Here is a 22,577-nt window from a genome sequence, read left to right on the forward strand (position 1 = left end):
ATGTCCCACACCGATTTTCCCAAGTCTGATATATGTTTAGTTAGTATGTAAGATGACAAAGTTTCTGCATTAAAAATACAATATTTTTTTTATTTAAAAATGTACAGTCAACACTTGTTCAGTGTATTATCCATACCTGGAGCAGTCAATAGCACTAATGGATGGATAATTTGCTGCTTTTTGTATTTAATGTTAGACTGCCTTGATTTAGGCAAAACACTGAGACCACACAGGTTATACGTATTACTTCATGTTGTCTCTCTCTCCTCTCCATCTACAGTATCTGAAAAACATCCATAGAAGCCAAATTGGAAAGGAGCCACTTCTACTGTCACTTTAACTGACTGTCATAAAGGGGTGATGTAGTTCCATGAAAAAAACATGGAAACACCAACTAGAAATGAGCAAGATGTTCACTGTTAGGATATTACTTTGAAATAGCTGTCAGGGTTCTCAGAGTGTCACAAAGAGAAGAAGTTTAAAAGGGTTTGCAATGCTTTGCCCTTTTTGATTAATAAAAAAAGAAAAATGATAAAATATCATATTAGGTCATTTTGCAGTCAGATAATTAAATGAACCAGTTTTACAATACAGTGGTGTTTTGTTGACACAATGACACAAGACAGTCCAAGAAATTGAACAAAAATTCAAATCATTCATTATTAAGACTGAGATCAATGCATATCAGTGTATCCAGTTATAGTTTTCTGAATATAAAAAAAAGCACAGCACTAATTTATCCTCCCAAACATGGTATGGTGGATAAATTCAATATAAATATGGTAGCAACAATTAAGTGTAGCCTTTCTTCAATAATAAACCTAAAAGCACTAGTGATCAGAATAGAAAGATAGCCTTGTCATGTAATGCAAAGGAAAATGGAGACTGATAAGCATTGACTAGTCATACAAGATTGGCCATGCTTGGATCATACCTCTGCAAAGCAGGAAATGGATTTCACATAAAATTTTCTACAGCGCAGGGCTATCATGGAATGGAGAGGATTCAGCATCAGATTACTGCTGATGTGCATGACTCTGTTCCAAGGCAAGCTCTTCTCTGAAAAGATGAACCCAAGATGAATACCACAAAGTAGGTGGAAATGCAAAATAATCTGTACTTTAGATAAACAGTAAGGAATTATTGAAATATTTTGTTTTGCAGTAAGGATTTGAAATGGTGGTATTCTAATAAAGGTTTGCAACTTCCCTTAAGAGAGAGACAAAATGGGCTCTTTCAGATTACTAATGCCATTTAATCTTTGCAATTTAGAAAATGTCTGTACTATCCTTTAAAAAACATAAATACTGAACTTTTATAGCAGTGTTAAGTGAATTGATGCTGTAGCTCATTTAGGAAAGCAGGTAGAACACAGTACTAGTAACACTGGGTTATGGGTTTGCTTCACAGGGAGTGCATGTACTGTCACACTGATAAATATCTAAGAGCAACTGCCAAATAATGAAAATGGCAGCAATGAGGAAGATAGTCATCTTCCCTTGAATTTCCTACTTTATTTACAATTTTGCATAGATAATAACCAACCAAAATCATCTGCAAGTAAACTACACATTCAAGTTAAATTCAAATACCTTTAAACATGGATTTTTTTTACAATTTCTAACTGCTCTTAATTTGTATAGCCGAGCTTTTAAATGTTTTAATGGCTTCAGTGGAAAGTGCATAGGAAGTCTTTATAACACTATATTTATAACTACTACATGTGCGCAAGTGCACATACTATATTAGGGACACACAATACATACTAAAAGTTAATATACATACTATTAATACAAAACCTAAGAGTAACTTAAACTGTGCCTTGCTTGCACTGTTGCATTGTAAAAAAAAAATAAAAAAAAAAAAAATGTAATAATAATAATTTAGAGCATGATGATAACGATGACAGGCTGGCTAGCTGGCTGGATATAACTGGACCCAAAAAACTGAAGCATATGGGTAAAACTACATATTTTACTCTATAATGCCAAGATAAATAGGTCGTTCTCAGGAGCTCAGTGAATTCCAGCGTGGTACCATGATAGGATGCCACCTGTGCTATGAAATCTGCTCCTTTTACTTCATAGACATTGCCACAATATACTTCTCCAGTATGTGTATATGTGAGCCTAATGTGCATCTCCAGTCTTAATCTGACCACTGTAAGACATAATAAAAATAAAAAAGCAAGAAAACTAAACCATTAGCCTTTGCAACTGCTGGTGACATTGGTTCAGGTGCAGTATTTCTCTTTGTGTTTTTTTCAGCCCAGTCAGAAAACGGGGCAGTTGCCAGGTTGGCTATTGACACTGCGATAACAAATGCTTTCGCCTAGGGCATCCAGATCCAGTCATGGAGGGCCACGGCATTGCACAGTTCAGTGTCTTCGGTGGTCTACTGCAACTTATTTGGCTCATCAGCTAATTATCAAGCATGATTCAGGCATGATTCAGCCAAGCAAAATATTAAACCAAGCTGGAACTGGTTATTGTTTGACTACAGTGCTTTAAGGCTGCAGAAAATAAAACACATGCTATGTGCAGTCCTCTTTAGCATAAATTATGGATTTTGTGACATTTAAATTGATTAGAAGTTTTTTTTAGCACGCTTCTGTCAGCAGATTCATGTTAACGTATGCAAATACTTAAAGACCCATGAGCATGCTTTCATTTAGTAACCAGCCTGACTGCAACATGATGCAGACACAGAGAAAGAGCCAAGTGAATATAACAGAGAACTGATTTAATGAAGAGTCCAAAAACAGAACAACAGAACAAAAGGCGCTAGTAGTGGCACCAGCAGCAACAATACAGAGAAGCCGCACTGTAAATGGCAGAGCAGCAAGCACAGCAGACAGGAGTGGAGGCTCAAACTCAAAGCACTGGAGTGAAATGACGGATAAGTGATTACAAACATGTGATTGTTAACAGGGGCGTGGTTGTGAAGTGTGACTTGGGATTCTTTAGATGACTGGGGCGTGACAATAATCTATTACATTACATAAACATGTGTCTATGACCTGTAACTGAAATGTCTTATCGTTCTGTTCAAATTAAGCTGTTTATTAAGCTGTAATGAAGCTGTCGCTGTTAGTTTGTGTTTTACAGAGGGTGTTCACAATGGATGTTGAGCTTGCATCAGTTATGGAAAGTTACATGTTTCTTAAAAACAAGCTTAGGACACACAACAAATCATTTTTACTTGAACAGTCCAGATAATTTAAGAAGTCTATGCAAGATAAGGGTATAGCACTGGCTATTCTGAAGAAGAGGACAGGGAGCTAACCATATATAAGAAGCTTACCCCCAGGGGTGGAAATCTTAATGTGGTGTGGCTGATTTCCAGTACTTCTAAGATTCTCACTGACACAGTTATCTAAAATTATTTAATCATCATGTCTTTCTTTACATCCACACACATATGTATCTTAGAAAATGAATGCATTGGTAAACAAAAAAAGCATTGTCTGACATGTGAACATCATCTTGTGATTTATAGTCCTTCAAATATGCATTCATATTGTCACGGTACGGTCCCCACTCCTAAGTGTCTCCCTGTGTGTGTTTGTGTGTGTGTGTGTGTGTGTGTGTGTGTGTGTGTGTGTGTGTGTATGTTTGCTGTGTGGCCACGCCCCCTATATATCACACCTGTTTGTAATTGTTTTTCTTTTATGTGTGTATATAAACCCCTATGGTTCTGTTGTCAGTGTTTGATGTTACACTAGCTCGATTGCTACATAGTCTTCGTTCTCTGTGGAAATAAATGTATGTTTTTGTTCAACTCATCCCCACAGCCTCCTTAGGCTACGTTACAGAAACACCGATCGACGAAGGATGCCTCAGAAAGGTAAAAAGAAGAAGGGAAAGAAGGGAAGTAAACACCCTCCCACAGCTCTTGCAGGGAAACCCCCCATGTTCTTGGGCACCCTCCTGACTCCCACAATAGGGGAGAGTGGTCCAGGTGAGCGTGGTCCAGGTGGTTGTGATCCAGATGCGGAAGCGGGGGAGTCTTGCAGAACCACGTCTGGCTACCAGGACTGTTATAATGATTTCAGTCCTCGAAGTCGGACTACGTGGACTCCTCCCATCCTGCGGCGAGACCTTTGTTCATCCTGGCCTCGCTCCAAGGGTCCACAATGGGGGAGGAACCCACTGGACAATTTTGGGGGGGCCCTGTGTATGGTCTGGGGTCAGACTCTGCTGATTCCCACGGAGACCAGCCAGACTATGAGAACCAGCACTCGGAGGTGGACTTCGCTGGGTCCAATGACCCCTACATGGACTATTATGAGGGCTACGCTGTGTATGGAGAGAGAGGGGAGTACATCGACGTCAGTCTGCGGTCAGACTTGGGATCAGATTATGTGCAGGATCCACTGATGGAGGTGGAGGAGGTCCTCCATGGGGATTCTCTCGCGGACAGTGAGGTTCACTCTGTCATCTCTGGGAATGAGTAGCCTCTTTATGATACAGCCCAAGGCTCCACCAAGGAGGTTTCTCCTAGGAGCAAGCAAGCTAGCCCGTGTGAAACTCCTAGAGGCGACCTCGTCTGAGGAGGAAACTCCCTCTACTAGGGCATGCATACAGCCCCGGAACTCATGCGCCTGTACCTAAGCCTCATAGAGGCAAGGGGGAGGTGACACCAGTGCCCACCCCAGAGACTGGCAAAGTAACTGGTGCGCCTCCTGGAATGGGGGTGTGGAAGTCACTGCCCCCCAAATTGGCGAGGGGCGATCCCCCACAGGTGGGTAGGACTCCAGCCCTGCCAATGACTGGGGGACAGGCTGGGGCTGCTGCTGGCTTGCCTGGACTCTTTAATAGTCCTTTATGTAGTTTTGTACCTGTCTGTGTCACTGTCCGTCCCCATCACATTGTCTGTCTTAGTTGCTTTGTTCCCCTTTGTGTCTGTGCCTGTGCCTGTCAGTGTGTCCGTTCCTGTGTCTGTTGTCATCCTGGTCCCTGTCCTTGCCCCCTCTGGCCTGCTCGCGCTGGCCCATGTCAGGTTGCTTGGTCCTCCAGCTTCGCCATTTGGCATTGGCTTCGGGGCCGGAGCCCAATAGGATGGCGTGCCAGCAGTCACGCCGTTGAGAAGGGGATCTGTCACAGTATGGCCCCTCCTCCCAAGTGTCTCCCTGTGTGTGTGTGTGTTCATCCGTGTGGCCACGCCCCCCATGTGTCACACCTGTTTGTAATTGTTTTTCATTTACGTGTGTATATAATCCCCTATGGTTCTGTTGTCAGTGTTTGATGTTATGCTAGCTCAGTTGCTACATAGTCTTTGTTCTCTGTGGAAATAAATGTATGTTTTTGTTCAATATAACTCATCCCTGCATCCTGCTTAGCCTCCTAACATTACACATACCATGCAAGACAAAGTAGCTGTGCTTCTTTTCCACTCCACCATCACTAAAAGCACACATGATATTATATTTCACTTAGACCTTATGCTTCTGAGAAATTAGCATGTGCAAATCGACAGATGCGTTTGTTGTGTTGAGTCTAGCAAGAGGGCTTTGTGTGACATATGTGACACATCTGTGTTGTTGGGAGACTAAGCTTCTTTGACTCTGCATCTGCTGTTTGGCTATGCAGAGAATGCCTCTATCCTCCCAAGACTCTGAGTTCTTGTTACCCTTTCTAAAATGACAGAAAAGCTGTCAAAGAACAAGAGATCCTTGTTGTCCACCTTAGGGATTCATCCTTGATTAGGGGGAAAAGATGGCCTGACAAGTCTAAGGGAAATAAAGAAGAATTTAAGAGGAAATAAAGAGCATTCTATGCACCAATGATTACCATTCTTCTGATTGTAAGTTTTCACTTGATTAATTTAACATATTTAGTACAACATGCTATAACTTAATACAAATGCAACATACCTTTAGGAGATATGCTAAAGAGTAAATAGTTTTTCATCAGCATTAGGGGTGAATATGGATTAAACAGATACAGCACTAGGTTTTGACTAAATTTTGGCCCTGCAGTCAAGACAATTTGAATAAGATAAAAATAAAGATAAAAAGATTCTTTCAATCTAACAGTTACACATTGACAGACATTTGTTATCTATTCTGACAAGTGTTTTTTTATTTAAAGTTGCTTCTTTCAAAACTAACATTCACCTATCTGCTAGTACAGATTTAATTTAAGAATACTTTGTTTTCTTGTCATGGCATAGGGAGGAGGGAATTCATAAATAAAGTAGTTTAATCAAAAAGCAGCCTTACAAGGAGAATTATTCAAGTCTAATCTCTGTGAGGAATTGGAAGAGAGTAATAATCCATTTGCCCTTAAAACAGACATAATAAATATTAAAATAAGATAATGTATGCAGTTTATATCTTTCTGAGTGTTGATCAACTTTTCTTCAAACCAATCCCAATTCATTTCTTCATGGGCTCATATTTGTGGGATTATATTATTAAAAGCATGCATTACTTTATAACCATTGTCCCATTGTGTGTCAAGAACATAAACTAAAACATTTATTTGCATGGCTGAAAAAAAGTTATACATTATTTGTCATACAGGGTTAACCATACAATTGCTGTAATTCAATCCACTATCCCAATCATTACTGGTCAGTTTCTAACAACAGGACCACTACTAAACAAATAGTATTTGCTTGGCAGACTATTCACAGCACCGGAATAACACAGTTAACTGGTTATGGTATGGTTTTGGGTCCAGCCAACATCATTCATGTGGTCAGAAACAGAGTACTTATAAAGGGCAAAGACAAATTTATTTATATAGCAGTTTTTAAAACACAAATCACAAAGAAGCTTTGCAAATGTTTGGGTCTAGATCATTAATGAGCAAACCAACAACATTATATATATATATATATATATATATATATATATATATATATATATATATATATATATATATATATATATATATATATATATATATATATATATATATATACATGATACATTATATATAGTCCATGTAGCCAGTTCAGTGTAAATGTAGGAGTCTCAGTTTCTCTGGTGGGTCTAGGGTTGGCGATCTGTTTCTGCATCCATTGGAGCACATGGAGTGGGTGGAAGTGTCACCGGTATATTTCCTGGCATCATCTCAGATACTTCATCACCGATGAGCAAGTTTAATCCAGGGTTGGCATCATCTCGGCAGTAAAATGCAGATAAAACAGGAAGATATAGTTATATGGATATATAGATCTGTAAGGAACAATAGATGAACAGTCTATAAACAGTAGATCAGTAGTAGTAGGCAGTGATCAGCATGCAGGCAGGCCTATCTGTAAGAGTTTAACAACAGTCCTAAGGGCTCTCTGAGACATTGCATTACTCCCATATCATCATCACAAACCCAAGTGATGACACCTTAGAAAACTACAAAAAGTTATGTTCAGGGGACCCCAGGCTCTAGACCTTTATGAGGATGCTAACCAAAAGCTTGAGTGAATAAGTAACACTTTAACCTAGATTTAAAACTTGGTCTGAATCCTGTGCTTATGGAAGGCTGTTCCATATCTGATGGGCTTTATTAGAGAAGAGCCTTCCCCCGGCTTTAATTTTACTAATTCTAAGACCTAAGAGAAAGCCTACATTTTGAGAGTGCAGTAGACGTAGTGGATTATAGTATTCAGTGAATTCACTCAGATACTCTGGAGCCATACAATTTAGCACTTTATATGTCAACAGAAGTATTTTAAAGTCAGTTTGGAATTTAATTGGGAGCCAGTGCAAAGCTGAAAGAATATGACTAATATGATAAAACCTTCTATAGCTCTGTATGGACCCTTGCATTTTGTACAAGTTAGAGTTTATTTAATTACTTTTTAGAGCATCTTATTACACAACCATTGGAATCACTCAGTCTTGATGAAATAAAAGCATGGACCAATTCTCTACAGCCAAAGAAAAAAGTATATGTCTCAGTTTACAAATATTAGGTAAACTGAAAAAGGCAGATTTAGTAACATTGAATATATGTGTGTCAAAAAAAGAGATCGTGGTTAATAATATCCAAGTTTTTTTAACAAAGGTTTTGGGTGTAACTGAAAAACATGATATAGTAGAATATTTGCATCTTGTAACCATGGAAGCAATAGCATCTCAGTCTTCTGCTGTCACTTTGCCTCTTTTTTGTCGCTCAAGTTTGTTGACTGAGTGCAGCGGAGTGCTGATGTTCCAGGGTGCCCTCATGCCTGGGTTTCCTTCTGGCTCTGTTGTTTTAGCTGTGTTGCCATTGCTACATCTGTCAGAGTCCATCTTTGCACATTATAGTTCCCTAATTTACACACCCTCATACATGGACATGTCTAATAATCTGCCATGGCTACTACCACCAACCCCTGATGTCCGCCTGTTGTAGCCCACCAGACTTTTGTGACAAGATCTGTTGTAAAAAGCACTATATAAATACATTTTGATTTGATTTGATTTGATTTGAGTCTTATCAGAATCTAGAAGGAGAAAGTAAATTGTCATCCAGTTTATCATTTTCTTTGCACAATCCTTACTCTTTTATTTGTATGGGTATTATCATGATTAGCAGATACATGTGGCTGAATATAGACCATGTAACAATGGAAGCTAATGCCACGCTTATGAATAATTGTGCCTAACAATAGCATGTGTAATGAGAATAATAAAATACCCAGTATTGACCCTTGTGGATAACCATATTTTACTTTTGTAAGCTCAAAGCATTCAATTTGTACAAGGATCAATTGATAGCAATCTCTCAAATAGGATTTAAACCAGGAGAATGCCTGTACTCTAATGATAATGAATGTTTCTGTTTCTGTGTCTGTTCATTTGAACAAACACAGGTTTGTTTAATATGCAACAAAATGAAACCAAAACACAAACAACACTGAATGAAAACAAGACAAAATGTGACGAAAGATAAACAGTCTAAAACATACTACGTCAGCTGAAACGCAGCATACACAGGGTCAAACACCGACAAGCAAAACAGGGCCTTAAATACACACATTAACAATGACAATAACAAGGTACAGTTGTGACACATGGACCAGTTAACAAGGGAGGGGCATTGCAATTAAGACTCACACACACACACACACACACACACACACACACACACACACACACACACACACACACACACACACACACACACACACACACACACACACACACACACAAACACCAACAAGGCATCACATGGAAATGGGGATAATTCTAGGAGGAGGGGGCCATGCTGTGACAGTTTCCAGACAGTTTCCAGTCCAGTAAGATGGCATGGTCTATGATATCAAACAAAGCACTAGAAAAGAGATGCATCTTTTATCAGAGGATATTAAAAGATTGTTAACTACCTATTAGCATGATTTCAGTGCTATGTTCAGGTCTAAATACAGACTAAAATAATTTATGTATGTAAGTAGACTGCAAATAGTTGTATAGCCGCAATTAAACTGCTCTTTCTACTACTTTAGAAATAATTAATGGTTTAATAACATACCTGAAAGTTTTTGGAAATATAAGCCAGAATAAGAGAAGAGTTAAGTAAATGCATTAGAGAAGGATCAAGTATGCATAAGGATTTTGGAGAAATGATCAATGAAACTAGGTTCCAAAGACAAATTGGGGGAAAAGGATTCTAATTATTTATCTGGCATTTATCTGTCTTTTAGTGATACCCATAGAATGAATAATTGATTGAAAGTTATGCACTTTCAAAGTGAATATTAAAATCAGGTATGGGATGCCTAACTCAAACTGTGCTTTGCAATAATAGGCCGTAGACTCCAAATAGACAAGGTTAGTATGACATCTGTAAACATGAGTGAAACTGATGAATCACCATCTAAATCATTAAATAAACAAGCAGTGCCTGAATCTCTCCTTGAATGATGCATTAACCACCACTGACAATCTGAGGAACAGAATTGGTTGAAGTAGTAAAGAGCCTGTTCATAGTTTAAAGCCAGCATCCATAGAGCTATGTTTGCACCACAAACTATTAAATTTGAATAAATCAACACAGAACATTATGTATTTGAATGTTGTTGAATCTGCGTATCTCAGCATAATTCATTTTCACATAGCTAACAGCATTTGTGCTGTAAAAAGTCAATAACAGAGGCTGAAACAAAAAGACTTTTAATATCAGCAGAAATTTAACTGTGAGTGAGCAACATTAAAATAAATCTTCTACATGAATACATCACACTGTCAAATCTGCTAAATGGATGTGCAAATGAAACTAAATAAGCTGTAATGTGCAAAAATTTACTCAAAACTGCATTGATGTGTAATTGCCTGCTTCATCACCAATCACACTATGAAGAATGTCTAATATATTAAATAGTACCAAATACATTTATGCTAAAATAGAAACTATTTTAAATGGCAATGTGTGCTTTGATTAATTACTGGTGTCCCATTATCCATCCAATATCATTAGGTAATGATTTGCAATATTGATGGGCTGCTTCTGGCCAAGCTAAAAATCACAGTAGGATAGATGGGACAGGACTGCAAGGCCAAGGGGCCTAAACCACACTAAATAGTCAAGTCAAATTTATTTATATAGCACTTTTTATACTAGCCCTTCTCAAAAAGCAGCTTTATACATGTCTGAGTCCAGTCACCCAGTGAGCAACCCAAAGGCAATCCTGGCAAGGAAAAACTCCCTACAAGCATGAGGAAGAAACCTTGAGAGGAACCAAGACTCAAAAGGGGGGGGGGGGCATCTTCTTCTGGCCAACAATGGATAGTATAGTAGCAACATTATAAACAATAAAGAGCAAAATACATTGTGTGAGGAAAAACAAACAAATAAATAAATATAAAAATAAGCAATTAATGTATATTCCAGTTTTCTACAAGTTCTAGTATGGGTTTGATGAGTGTATGTGTTTCAAAACCCATCTTACACAAGAGTGTGTTTCCAGGGGAAAGTATGGGTGGGGTGGAGGGGAGGTTGGCCAGGGGAAAATGGGGGTTGTGGGAGGAGCCACAGCGGGGGGGGGGGGGGGTCAATGGGATGGTGGTGGGAGGAGCCGTAGCAGCTGAGATGGGATGAGGTTCAGTAACAAGATATCAGGAGTGGGTGTACCTCAGCAGAAAGAGAAAATAGATTATTAGGCATGTCCAAGTACAAAGGTGTGTAAATTAGGGAACTATAATGTGTAAAGATGGACTCGAGCAGATCTAGCTATGTAAATAACATATACTCAAGTGATATGAGCAGGACTGACTTTTTCTTCATAGTCAATTTCGCACAATACAGTAGGTTATGCACTACTGCTTTACAACAAAAAACAGGTGGGGAAGCTTCTGGGGAGTATTACCACATTCTGAATGCTCTACCACCCCCCATCCCCTACCTGTTTATACTATTTTAACATTAATGGTGCTCTTTCCAAAGTTTTCATTCAAAGCTCTTTGTTTTAAGAGTAACCGTTTTGATTCTGGTAAATAGTTCAAGGCTAGTAAAGCAAGGTTAATCACTGTTAGCTAAAATCATTCTGCTTTTGTAGGCATTATACATAACTACTGAACAGGCATGTTGCCGCAGATAGGGGTATCCTGACATACTATTGTGGTATTGAAATCACTAGGAAAACAATATATTCCCAATTAGTTCATAAATTAAAAATAAAAATGCAAGTTTCAAAACTGTCACTTTAGCTGCACACTTAAAGTTGGTCACCACTGTCACTGTGTAGTAAGAAGTGTGTACTGTGCATTTAGATTGGTGACATGAAATCCAAATATGCTGACAAAGGTTTATGGAGCAAACCTTTGACACTGCAGATCAATCTGGCTAATATCAAATAGCTGTTAGATTTTTAATTTCTGTCACCACATTAAAGGTATATTTTTGTATTAAAAATGTGGTTGATTAAAAATGTGTTTGAAATATTGTTTTAATGTTATTATCCAAAGTGTTTAGAAATTTTGCAGCATGATTATCATCATTGTCATCAATGTGAACACATTAGTGAAAGTATAAGGCTAGTTATCAGTATCATATTTTGAGCTGTTCACTTCAGTTATAGGCAACTGAGCACCTACATGCTATAATTTCTCTATGTCACCTAGGAATACCTTTTCCCCTTCGCAACCTTCACTAACCAGAACAACCAAAACCAAACACAGCACCGGCTGTACTGAATTACTACTGTGAAGTGACAACTTAAGAGCAATTGAAAGGACTGTCAGTGGAGGTCAGGAGGTCAATAAAGGTAACTCCATCACTGCAGTAACGAAGAACGCCACCTTGGGGCTAATTTGCACTAATGACATGTGTCGCCGATATTATTATGCCGATATTCTCTCGTTTCATTTCACTCATATATCATCTTGTAAGTAAAATCATTCAAAGCAAATCACCACACATACATTGACTATGTTTTTTGTTTTAAAAATCATTTTAAAATGCCATGCTACACGTTGCATTTTCACATTATTGTTGTTGTTGTTGTTGTTGTTGTTGTTGTTGTTGTTGTTGTTAAATCTTTACACATATATGGAATTAATCTCTTCTTATTCATTTGTCTGTTATGCAAAAGCCTTTCCATACGTAGCTTTAAAATGATATGATGACTTCAAGCTGGAACCTATAGAAAAAGAAGTTAATTGATCACGTTGCGCGGCATCTACTGGGTTAAACGCCTGAGTCAGTCGAGCCAAATATTTGCACCGTTCAGGTGTCACTATGGGAGTTCAGCAAACGAAATAGCCTGGCTGTTTTGCTTGGGAAAAGTCTTTGGATTACCCTTTATCAGATTTTTATTTTTTCCGTCCTCTACGCGTAAATCTCTTTCGACGTCGTTTTAAATTATGGAATAGATCGCGGAAATTTTTACTTACAAGCAACGAAAGCATTAAACAAAGAATGGATACGGCTGCCTTATTTGTAATTTTGTACACCTCCGCATCTATTTTTGAATTTATTTGGGGATGAAAATTGTTTTTTTTTGTGTTATAATCTTCTTTACTGGTTGCTTTTCATCGTTCGAGAACGCACAAACTTAAGTCGGAGATTTCTTTCACCTTCTTGACCTTCATTTTAATCTTCTGAGATGAAAAACGACTGTTTTGAAACACGTTTCGCGTGTGTGCTGCTTGCGGTCACCCAGAAGCCTGTTGGTGGCCAGGAGTTCAACTTTGCTGCGCCTAGGTTATTTACCGAAGAGCGATCTAACTGCCGCTTTGCAGGGACCAGGAGGCAGGCAGGTAGACGCGGAATCCATCGTTTCACGAGCACATCAGAAGGTTGGTCTGAGTAATGACGGGTTCGAGTATTTGGGGTACGTTCAGCAGGTTGGTGCTGCTCCCTTTCCTAGCGCCAGGCGCCTTGATGTTTGTTTTGGCTCCTGCTTCCCTTGCTCATCCACAGCCATGTCAGATTTTGAAAAGGATAGGACATACAGTGAGAGTTGGGGCCCTAGACCTTCAGCCCCGTGTAGTGAGGCAAAATTCTTCCAGAAGAAAAGGTTTCAACTGGGAGTGGGATGCAGATCGAGAAACAGGCGACAATGGGCTGGAATTAATCACAAAAAGTGTGCATGAACATGGCTTAAGGGGCATTAAGACTAGGGGCTCAGTGAATAACCAACATAAAGGTGCCAAAAGTATAAACATGTTCAAAGAAGTGGAAACTGAGAGAATGTTTCTACCAAGAGACTCTGTATTACTTGCTATGGAGACCCTTAACCGACTGCCAGGTCTTTTACCATACAACTTGTCGTTGGAGATGGTGATGGCTGTTGAAGCAGGTCTTGGGGAATTACCAGCCTTCTCTTTTTCTTCTTCCTCTGCACCTGTGTGTACCGACCCAGCGTCTTTCCTCCAAAGTGTTTGTCACACTGTGATTGTTCAAGGAGTTTCTGCTATATTGGCATTTCCTCAAAACAGAGACGAATTGGTGAAGTTGGAATTTATATCATCTTCACTTCAGATTCCAATCATTAGCGTCGTTCAAAAAGAGTTCAAACGACAGAGTCAGGTATGCATCTTTTTTCTTCTTCTTTCATAGCATGCACTGTACACTTTTGTGGGCCTTTTTAGCTTTTGTGAGCTTTTATACAGTTGAGGGGTATTTTGAAAGCATTTTTTTTCAGCACCTTGGAGAGTTCTACTATTATTGTTTCCTTGTCACTAGCATCAGTTTACATTTTTGTTTTTTTATTTACAACAGTATGTTAAAAACTGTGTGCCAGTCATTTATAACATTAATGTGATTTATTTGCATTGGCAGCATTTTGTGAGAGTAAGTTTGTTGCACACTGCATGGCCTCAACAGCTACTGCAGCATTTCCTGTAATACAACAGTTTTATTAATACCTAAGACAATTAATATTCACAATTATATAAGGAATAAGGAATCAGGGAGTCACTAGGAATCAGGATTCCCCCAAACTAAGTGCCTATTATTTAAATACACTTGTTGTGCACATTTTGCCTCTTTTAGGATATATTTATATTTTCACTGATGTATGCACAAGATGTCTGTTTCATAACAAACAATAGTTCAGTGTATGAGGTTGTAAACTTGTCCTCAGTCCACATACAGTTTGTGCTTTTGTAAATCAGGCCTGTCCATGTGATGTTTAGTAAAATTCCCCACAGGACATGTTCTGCCATGTCAGATCATTTGAAGTTAGCACCATCTTCTGGTTAGGCAGGTCTTTGATTGTATGTGTTCAGGAGAACGCTAGCCTAGTTTGAATTCAATACATTTACTGGGTTACCAAAAAGCTCTGTGAGTGTTGGATCAAGTTTGTTATTGATCTTTGGCATTGTCTGTTATAGATGCAGTGACACTCCCTGTTTACAGTGGTAACTTGTATTTGAGGTACATGAAGAAAAGTGCAAGATTTCTACAGTAACCCCCACTTTAAGATTCCTGCTGAATGCATTCTGTCTTGTCTCCAGTGTTTATTCGCCTTGCAGCAAAAGATTTATTATACACAGATGAGTGCCATGTGGATAATATAATATTAAAATGATTAACTCTGGGATCTCAGAGGGTTTTAGCATTACCATCAAAGCAGCAGGTATATCATCAAAAGCCATTAACCTAAAAATCTAAAGGCATCTGTGAATGGTCTAGTGTAATGCAACTTGGTCTGATAAGGGGCTGTGAGCCAGAGAGTCAGGACACGCACCCAGGAAGCTTGCGTGTGTCATAACATGGCATGCAACACAACCCTAACATGATAGTTAAAATTGATTATTTGCAAACATAATGTTAAACATATGAAGAGAAGGCAAAAAAGGGAACAAAGCATATGGAGGATATCATAAATTTACAACATAGAATTTAAAAAAGTAATATATTCTTTCATTCTATAACTCAAATTCCATAATGAGGTGGCTATGAAATCTTTAATCTTTATGCCTTAAAGTATTAATTTAAAGGTTAGACATGGTTACTTGATCATGAAAATATGGTCAAGATGATTTTAATCAATATTTTGCATAGTAAATCAACACACTGCAAAATCATCTGTCTTACTCCAATAAACATTGTTTGATATTTGATAAGCAGTTAATGTCAGATTGTCGTAGTACTATGTTGTGAAGCACTGTGAAAACCCCAGCAATTAATTATTTTTAAAATGAATATGCTACATGGGCAAAATTTATTTTCCAGCTGTTTATAAGAGGTTTGAAGTATTAATGTATGTCAATCACATCTATCACAATCCAAATTTGTCTTCAGAAGTGTAGTGCATGTCAAACATGTCCCTTGTCCCCTGAATGGTGTAAATTGAATGACAGTCATGGTGAATGTTTACCTTAAACATTTAGACAGGGACACCCACAGGTTAAGTCAACTCAGCATGATATAGTTGTGCAAAACATTAGAAAAGTAGTTACAGTTCTCCAGCAGGCTGAGTCAATGGGGTATTCTTCATGATGACCTATAAATCTCCCTTTATTTTGGAATAAATCTGTGAAAACATTTCCTTAATCAGTGCCTGTTTTATACTGTCACTTAAAATAGCCTGCCAGGAAAGCTAAGAAGATCTTTTAAGCATTTCATAGACTAACCGTTCTAACAGTTGTTAGAAGTACCGATATTTAACATCCACCAACTGTATAATGCACATGACTTTTGTGAGGCCTACGAAGAAATCAGCCTAATGTTAATGAGGTATTTATTTGCTCCTCGACACATGTGTGTCTATTGGATGTGTTCAACACGAGCAATAATTCACTCCCATTCCCACCCAACAGAACTCCCTCCATTTCCAGATGGCCATGCAGAATCCTCCAATTCCTCAGGCAGACCTAATCTTCTCCCTCTTGTCCATTAATAACTGGTATGAAGTCAGTCTCATAATGTGCCAAGAAGTGAACATTTCCAGATTTGTGTTCCTGCTCCGCAACAATTCCAGATTTCACCTGGGAACAGTTGTTAACATTTCTACCAACAGCAGCAACAAAAGTGACTTGCAGGCATCCCTGCTGGGTCACCTGGAATCTATCAAGGACTCTACATCCACCATAGTGACTTTTGGGTGTGACATCCGGGACATAAGAAGGATCTTTTTGACTGTGGAAAAGTTTGGTTTAATGCTGCCAGACTACCACTGGATTTTAGGTGACTTCCAAATCGTAGAGGAGTTAAGAACAGAGGGGCTACCACTGGGACTTCTGGCCCACGGGCGAATGGGGCAGCCTTCTCTAGACCACTATGTCCAGGACACTTTAGAGTTTGTAACAAGGGCTGTTGGATCAGCTGCCTTGGTATCTCCAGAGCTTGCCCTTATTCCCGGAATCACAAACTGCATGGCAATTGAAGGAAAAAATCTCACGTCAGGAAAATATCTTTCGAGGTAGGTTCCTTTTATGCATGACCTTACGCTTGCGTCCGGTGTCTTCATTTCAAGCTGCATTTGATGCATCATTTAATTTTGCCAAATCATGCCTGTTCTTTTGCCTTAAAATTTGCAGCTTTGCAGTATGCCACCTGTCTGTATAAATGGCTGACATTTAAAACTTCTATCTATGCTGTAGAAATTTGTTATTTAGATGCCATTTTTATTAGTCATATATTAATTATATACGCAGTAGCTTAGAAACCAATAGCAGGCTGGGGGTCAAATCCACATACATCTTGATTGTGACCAAATTATATAACTATTACTATTATAATAATAACTAATATAAAACCTATTCAGCACTCACACATTCCAGATTGTAAATAAAACACTGTGTTAGCCTTAAGTTAAAAAAAATGTAAACGCATATAACAAACTATAATCAGACTTCACAGTTTGGTGAAGCAACATCAAACTATTGTGAACTGCCCTGGGGCAATGCCTTTGGCCTGTCTGCCTGCCATCACATATGACCTGGCAAAAAATAAAATGGTCGACAATTGACTGTCATGAATAAATGAAAGCTACCTATCTTTCTGACGTAAGGTCACCTCAGAAAAACTACACAGAAATAAAACTGGCCACAGTACCTTACTTGAGATGTAGAATGCAATTTCAAACATCTTATAAGGCTGGATATTTCTGGATTTTTATACAATGAGGGAAGTGTCAATAAGCTTAGAGTGTTCAAAGTCTCCTGAAATATAATGTGGCACTGTTAGATATGTTTCTATATGGGGACTTTCATTCCAATGGAGAAGTACAGCATTAATCTCTAATACCTAAAAGCTGTGTGACATTAAAGATGTAATGGTTTCATACAAACTCTGAATGACAGGTCACCACTGAATGGATGCCCACACATCTTTAAAAGATCATCTTCTACATACAAAGGGAAAAACTAGTGGCTGATGTTCAATTTTTCCCTTTCTTGATAATCCTAAATGAGAAGAACAGCAACAAACTGATAGATACAAAGTATTTTCATAGTGAGTACAGAGAAATCTGATGGGAGAGGAAAACACAAGGAGATGTAGTGCAAGACACTGTCTAGGTAGTTAACATAGTCAGAAGGCAGCATGTCAACTGCATGGTGTCAGCTAACACTGGCTTTTCCTGTCCAACTGCCACAGCCTTCATTGTGGGTGCTCATTGCAGATTTAACAAGTGTTTAATTCTGCTTCTGCTTCTGTTTCTGCTGTTTCTTTATCCACAAAGCTGAAAACGTAAATGCCACATAACTGTAGAAAGTTTAACAAAGAAAGAAGGAAACGGCAATATTTCTAACTGGGAACTGCCTTGTGTTTTTATGTGCTCCAGATTCATGGCTAACACATCCTTTGATGGTGTAAGTGGCTACGTTCATGTTCTGGAAGAATCTGTCATTACCTCTGAAAGCTATCACTTCATCTGGAACCTGCAGCATGATCCAATTGGGAACCCCATGTGGACCCGGCTGGGTAGCTGGAAGCAGGGCAGAGTAGTAATGGATTATGGATCTTGGCCCACCAAGAAGCAGTCTTACCCAGGGGGTGACTGGAGACATTCCACACGGATGCACTTGCGGGTGGTAACCCTCGTCGAGCACCCTTTTGTGTTCACGCGTGAGGTTGATGAGGACGGCCTGTGCCCTGCTGGGCAGCTTTGCCTTGACCCACTGACAAACAACACAGACCTCCTGGACAGCCTCTTCCAGGGCCTGCAGGGGGGCAATGACACTGTGCCCATGGAGCTGAAGAAGTGTTGCTATGGCTACTGCATTGACTTGCTAGAGAAGCTGGCCGAGGACATGGGCTTCAACTTCAACCTCTACACTGTCGGGGATGGAAAGTATGGTGCCTACAAGAATGGCCGCTGGACGGGACTGGTGGGTGACCTCATGAGTGGGGCGGCGCACCTGGCTGTCACCTCCTTCAGCATCAACTCAGCCCGCAGCCAGGTGATCGACTTTACCAGCCCCTTCTTCTCCACCAGCCTGGGCATCCTGGTCAGGACGAGGGACACAGCTGCGCCTATCGGGGCCTTCATGTGGCCCCTTCACTGGAGCATGTGGCTGGGGATATTTGTGTCTCTGCATGTAACGGCAGTATTTCTCACGCTGTATGAGTGGAAGAGTCCTTTCGGGATGACTCCAAAGGGCAGGAACCGGGACAGGGTCTTTTCCTTCTCCTCAGCACTTAATGTGTGCTATGCCATCTTGTTTGGAAGAACTGCCGCCATTAAACCTCCCAAGTGCTGGACAGGTCGATTCCTTATGAACCTCTGGGCTATATTCTGCCTGTTTTGTCTGTCCACATACACAGCCAATCTTGCTGCTGTAATGGTTGGGGAAAAAACCTATGAACAGCTCTCAGGTATACATGATCCTAAGGTAAGGGCACTGTTTTGTTTATTTTTTTTATGTTTTATTATGGCTCAGGGCCAGATATGATGTCAGAATTAGTTCAAAATCCTCTAGTACTACTAATGGTAATGGTTCTCTTCTTTAAGCTCCACCATCCATCACAAGGTTTCCGTTTCGGGACTGTTCGCGAGAGCAGCGCTGAGGATTACGTGAAAAAAAGCTTCCCTGAGATGCATGAATACATGAGGCGATATAATGTGCCTGCAACACCAGATGGAATAGACCACCTCAAGTAAGTCATAATCCTTCCCAAGCAAGGATTGTTCAAGGCCTCAGTTATATAAATGACAGAATATTCTATTGTGGTCTACCATGCCATACATATCTACTACTATTGCCTATGATGTAGATATTGGACAGTAGAAAAAGCAAAAAAGTTATCCTGGCACTAAGGAGCAGCTATAAAACAAGTTATTTGTCCATATAGACCTATGATATGACTAGATACTCATTAAAACATGCATTTATATGTATAGAATAGAGTTTTGGAAACGGCATCTGCAAATAAAATTCTACTTAACTGATTGCATCACCTGAAAATGTATATGTCCACTCTATTTTGGGTGGTATAATTGTCAGATTTGCCATTTTCATCTTTCACAAACTGCAGTACTTTGAGGCTGTCCCTCAAATCACACCACATAATGTATTTTATCAATCCCTCAAACAGCAACAGCCATCACAGATTTCAGTACCGCTTTTATTTTTTCTTAAAATACAACTGTAAACTGTGTTTCCAAGATAAAATTCCTTTGAAACTGCACACGACAAACTCAGTTTGTGACATATAGACTCCTTTCTGCCATCTAAGCATGCAGACATATTATACACATTAAACTCCACAGTATGTTGTCCGTTCAAAGAGCATATTGATATTACTTGTAATCAGAGATGTGCTTCACAAAACACCACGTTGCGCTTCTGCAGAGAGGGTTGACAGTTCATAAATTAGCTGTTTGAACTTTGAAATACAGTTTATGTGCAAATAAAAAATAATAACAGTCATGTTCCTCATGAAATTCCAGAGAGGACCCACAAAAACTAGATGCTTTTATCATGGACAAAGCCCTCTTAGACTATGAAGTGTCTATTGATGCTGACTGCAAAACCCTCACAGTGGGAAAGCCATTTGCAATCGAAGGCAAGTAAATCAGTGGTTCTACCTTTAATTCTGTAATAATATTATATTCAGTACCAAATAGTTTTGTCTCCAGTCCTAAAATGACTAAATAATTGAGCCTTAAAATTACTAGAGGTTTGACTGGATTGTATGAGAGAAACCATATGCATAATCCCTGCATTTGGATTTGAAATATATTGTAACTGTCACAATATTTACATACTGTAGTTAATTTTACTACAGGGTTGTTCAGCATTAATATATATGAACAACACCCACAGGCTATGGCATTGGTCTCAAACAGAACTCCCCTCTGACTTCAAATATCTCAGAGTTGGTCAGTCAGTACAAGTCTGATGGGTTTATGGACATGCTGCATGATAAGTGGTACAAAGTGGTGCCCTGTGGAAAAAGAAGTTTTGCTGTGACAGAGGTAAGAGAAGCAAATAAAAACCAGTGGCACTTTGTTCTTTACATCACCTTGTAGCAAGGCTGAGACTGGAGCTTTATGCTCATCCTTCTGGATAATCTGAAATACGTTTTGTGCTCATGTCCAGACTTTACAGATGGGGATCAAACACTTCTCAGGGTTATTTGTAATGCTGAGTGTAGGAGTTGCCTTGTCTCTCGTCACCACTATTGCCGAACACATTGTCCACCGCTGGGTCATACCCAGAATGCAGAGAAGACCACAGCACAAATACTGGCTTCACACAAGTCAAGTGAGTCCATGTGTTGTCTTTTATAGCTATAATCAAATTTCATACCAATGACAGATCAATAATTGAAAACTGATTTGTTTAAAGGTACCATATTTATAATAGGTGTTACTCCATGTTCTTTTTTAATAACAACTAATATGATTGTTCTGTCAGAGATTACATCGAGCTCTTAACCCAGCCTTCAATGAAGAAAAGTTATCGACAATTGTGAAACCAGAGAAAACGTAAGGGGCTCTTATTACACAGCTTGCACTGACATATATTTATCTACCTGCTTATTGGCACTGAAACCTATAAACAAATTGATTATCTTTACACTGCAAGTATGTGTTAAGGTTTATCATGGACATTCCATTGTTTCTCTTTATTACAGCATAAAGATTTTCCAATCATGCTTATTCATTACCCATATAAATATCTACCCATATAAATATCTCCAGCTAATAGCATGCAATATCCCATATGGTTTGAACAGATGTTGAGTTCATTCCAAATTCAATTTCAGACTCAATGTCTGAAGTATGTCTGTTTACCAATTTGGATAGATTACCTGGTCAAAATCAAATTACTGGGTGAAACTCTCAAACATTAGTTTATTTGTTTCTCAAAGGCCAAATATTGCAAGCTGTGTAATTGGATAGCTTGCAAAACAGCCACTACATTTGTTGGATTCCATATCTTGCTGAACCAGATTTTCATGGAGAGAGATATTCATGAGAGCTTTGAGTTTGCAGACACCAGAATTTGCATCCTGACAACTGAAATATTCTTTTATTTCTTGACTCTACAAAAAGGTGCAACCTTGGAAATAACCAACAAGCTCTGTGGAATGCCTCGGAGAATTGCACACAACGGCATCTGTCCAGCCAGGAGGGGCAGCAGAACGACCTGGACTGCTTCCAGTGCAAAGAGCCCCCTCCCCCGCAGGCGAAGAGGCAGCTCCCTCTACAGGCCGCATCCAATGGGAAAACAGACCTGCTGGGCCTTGCATGCAGCCCTGTAGTGCAGGAGCTGTCAGACCTAGAGACCCAGATTCAGATCATCAAACAGCAGCTGCAGCTGGCAATCAAAAAGAAAAAGGAACTAGAGCAGTATCAGCAAACAAAAATGGCACCCGAGCCCTAGAACTATGCTGACTCGTTTTGGGGCTCCAGACATGTGCACTGCAGAATTCAAATACTTCGACCTAATGATCAATTTTTTAATTTATTTATTTATTTATTTGTTTGTTTGTTTTTGTTTGGTTTTTTTGGGTTTTTTTGCTCAGCACGTTTTTGAAAAGGGCAGTATTATTTTTCACTTTTTAACTCCTCGAATTCATATTTCTTTTGGGCCAATTGGAAGGGTGTTGAAGATGGGCTGGGAATGGACAGTTGGCTACACCAAACATTTCCCAGATCTTTCATTTTAACTGGTACTGTGTATTTGTGCAGGACTGCTGTCAAGGCAGTGTGACTATCGATGGAGAAAGTGTTCTGTGTATCAA

General features: G+C 39.2%; 1 protein-coding gene across 1 annotated transcript; it reads left to right on the plus strand.

Annotated features, from left to right (window-relative positions):
• The first annotated feature begins 4,135 nt into the window (after positions 1-4,135).
• grin3a (glutamate receptor, ionotropic, N-methyl-D-aspartate 3A) lies at positions 4,136-22,216 on the plus strand. The gene is made up of 12 exons (XM_027010377.2): positions 4,136-4,421; positions 4,574-4,743; positions 13,093-13,189; positions 13,300-13,961; positions 16,199-16,800; positions 18,166-19,216; positions 19,336-19,481; positions 20,275-20,390; positions 20,651-20,802; positions 20,927-21,091; positions 21,245-21,315; positions 21,886-22,216. Exons 1-12 carry the CDS (start codon positions 4,136-4,138, stop codon positions 22,214-22,216), a joined length of 3,849 nt encoding a protein of 1,282 aa, XP_026866178.2.
• Positions 22,217-22,577: the final 361 nt, after the last annotated feature.

Source organism: Electrophorus electricus, chromosome 17 (genome assembly GCF_013358815.1).
Source record: "Electrophorus electricus isolate fEleEle1 chromosome 17, fEleEle1.pri, whole genome shotgun sequence".
Lineage (NCBI taxonomy): Eukaryota > Metazoa > Chordata > Actinopteri > Gymnotiformes > Gymnotidae > Electrophorus > Electrophorus electricus.

Excerpts from the sequence above, each read along its gene's own strand:
- grin3a (XM_027010377.2), top strand. The coding sequence starts at position 4,136 with ATGGGGGAGGAACCCACTGGACAATTTTGGGGGGGCCCTGTGTATGGT. Across the intron at positions 4,744-13,092 it reads CGAGGGGCGATCCCCCACAG|AAGCCTGTTGGTGGCCAGGA; the intron begins GTGGGTAGGACT and ends GCGGTCACCCAG. Across the intron at positions 21,092-21,244 it reads ACTGGCTTCACACAAGTCAA|AGATTACATCGAGCTCTTAA; the intron begins GTGAGTCCATGT and ends TTGTTCTGTCAG.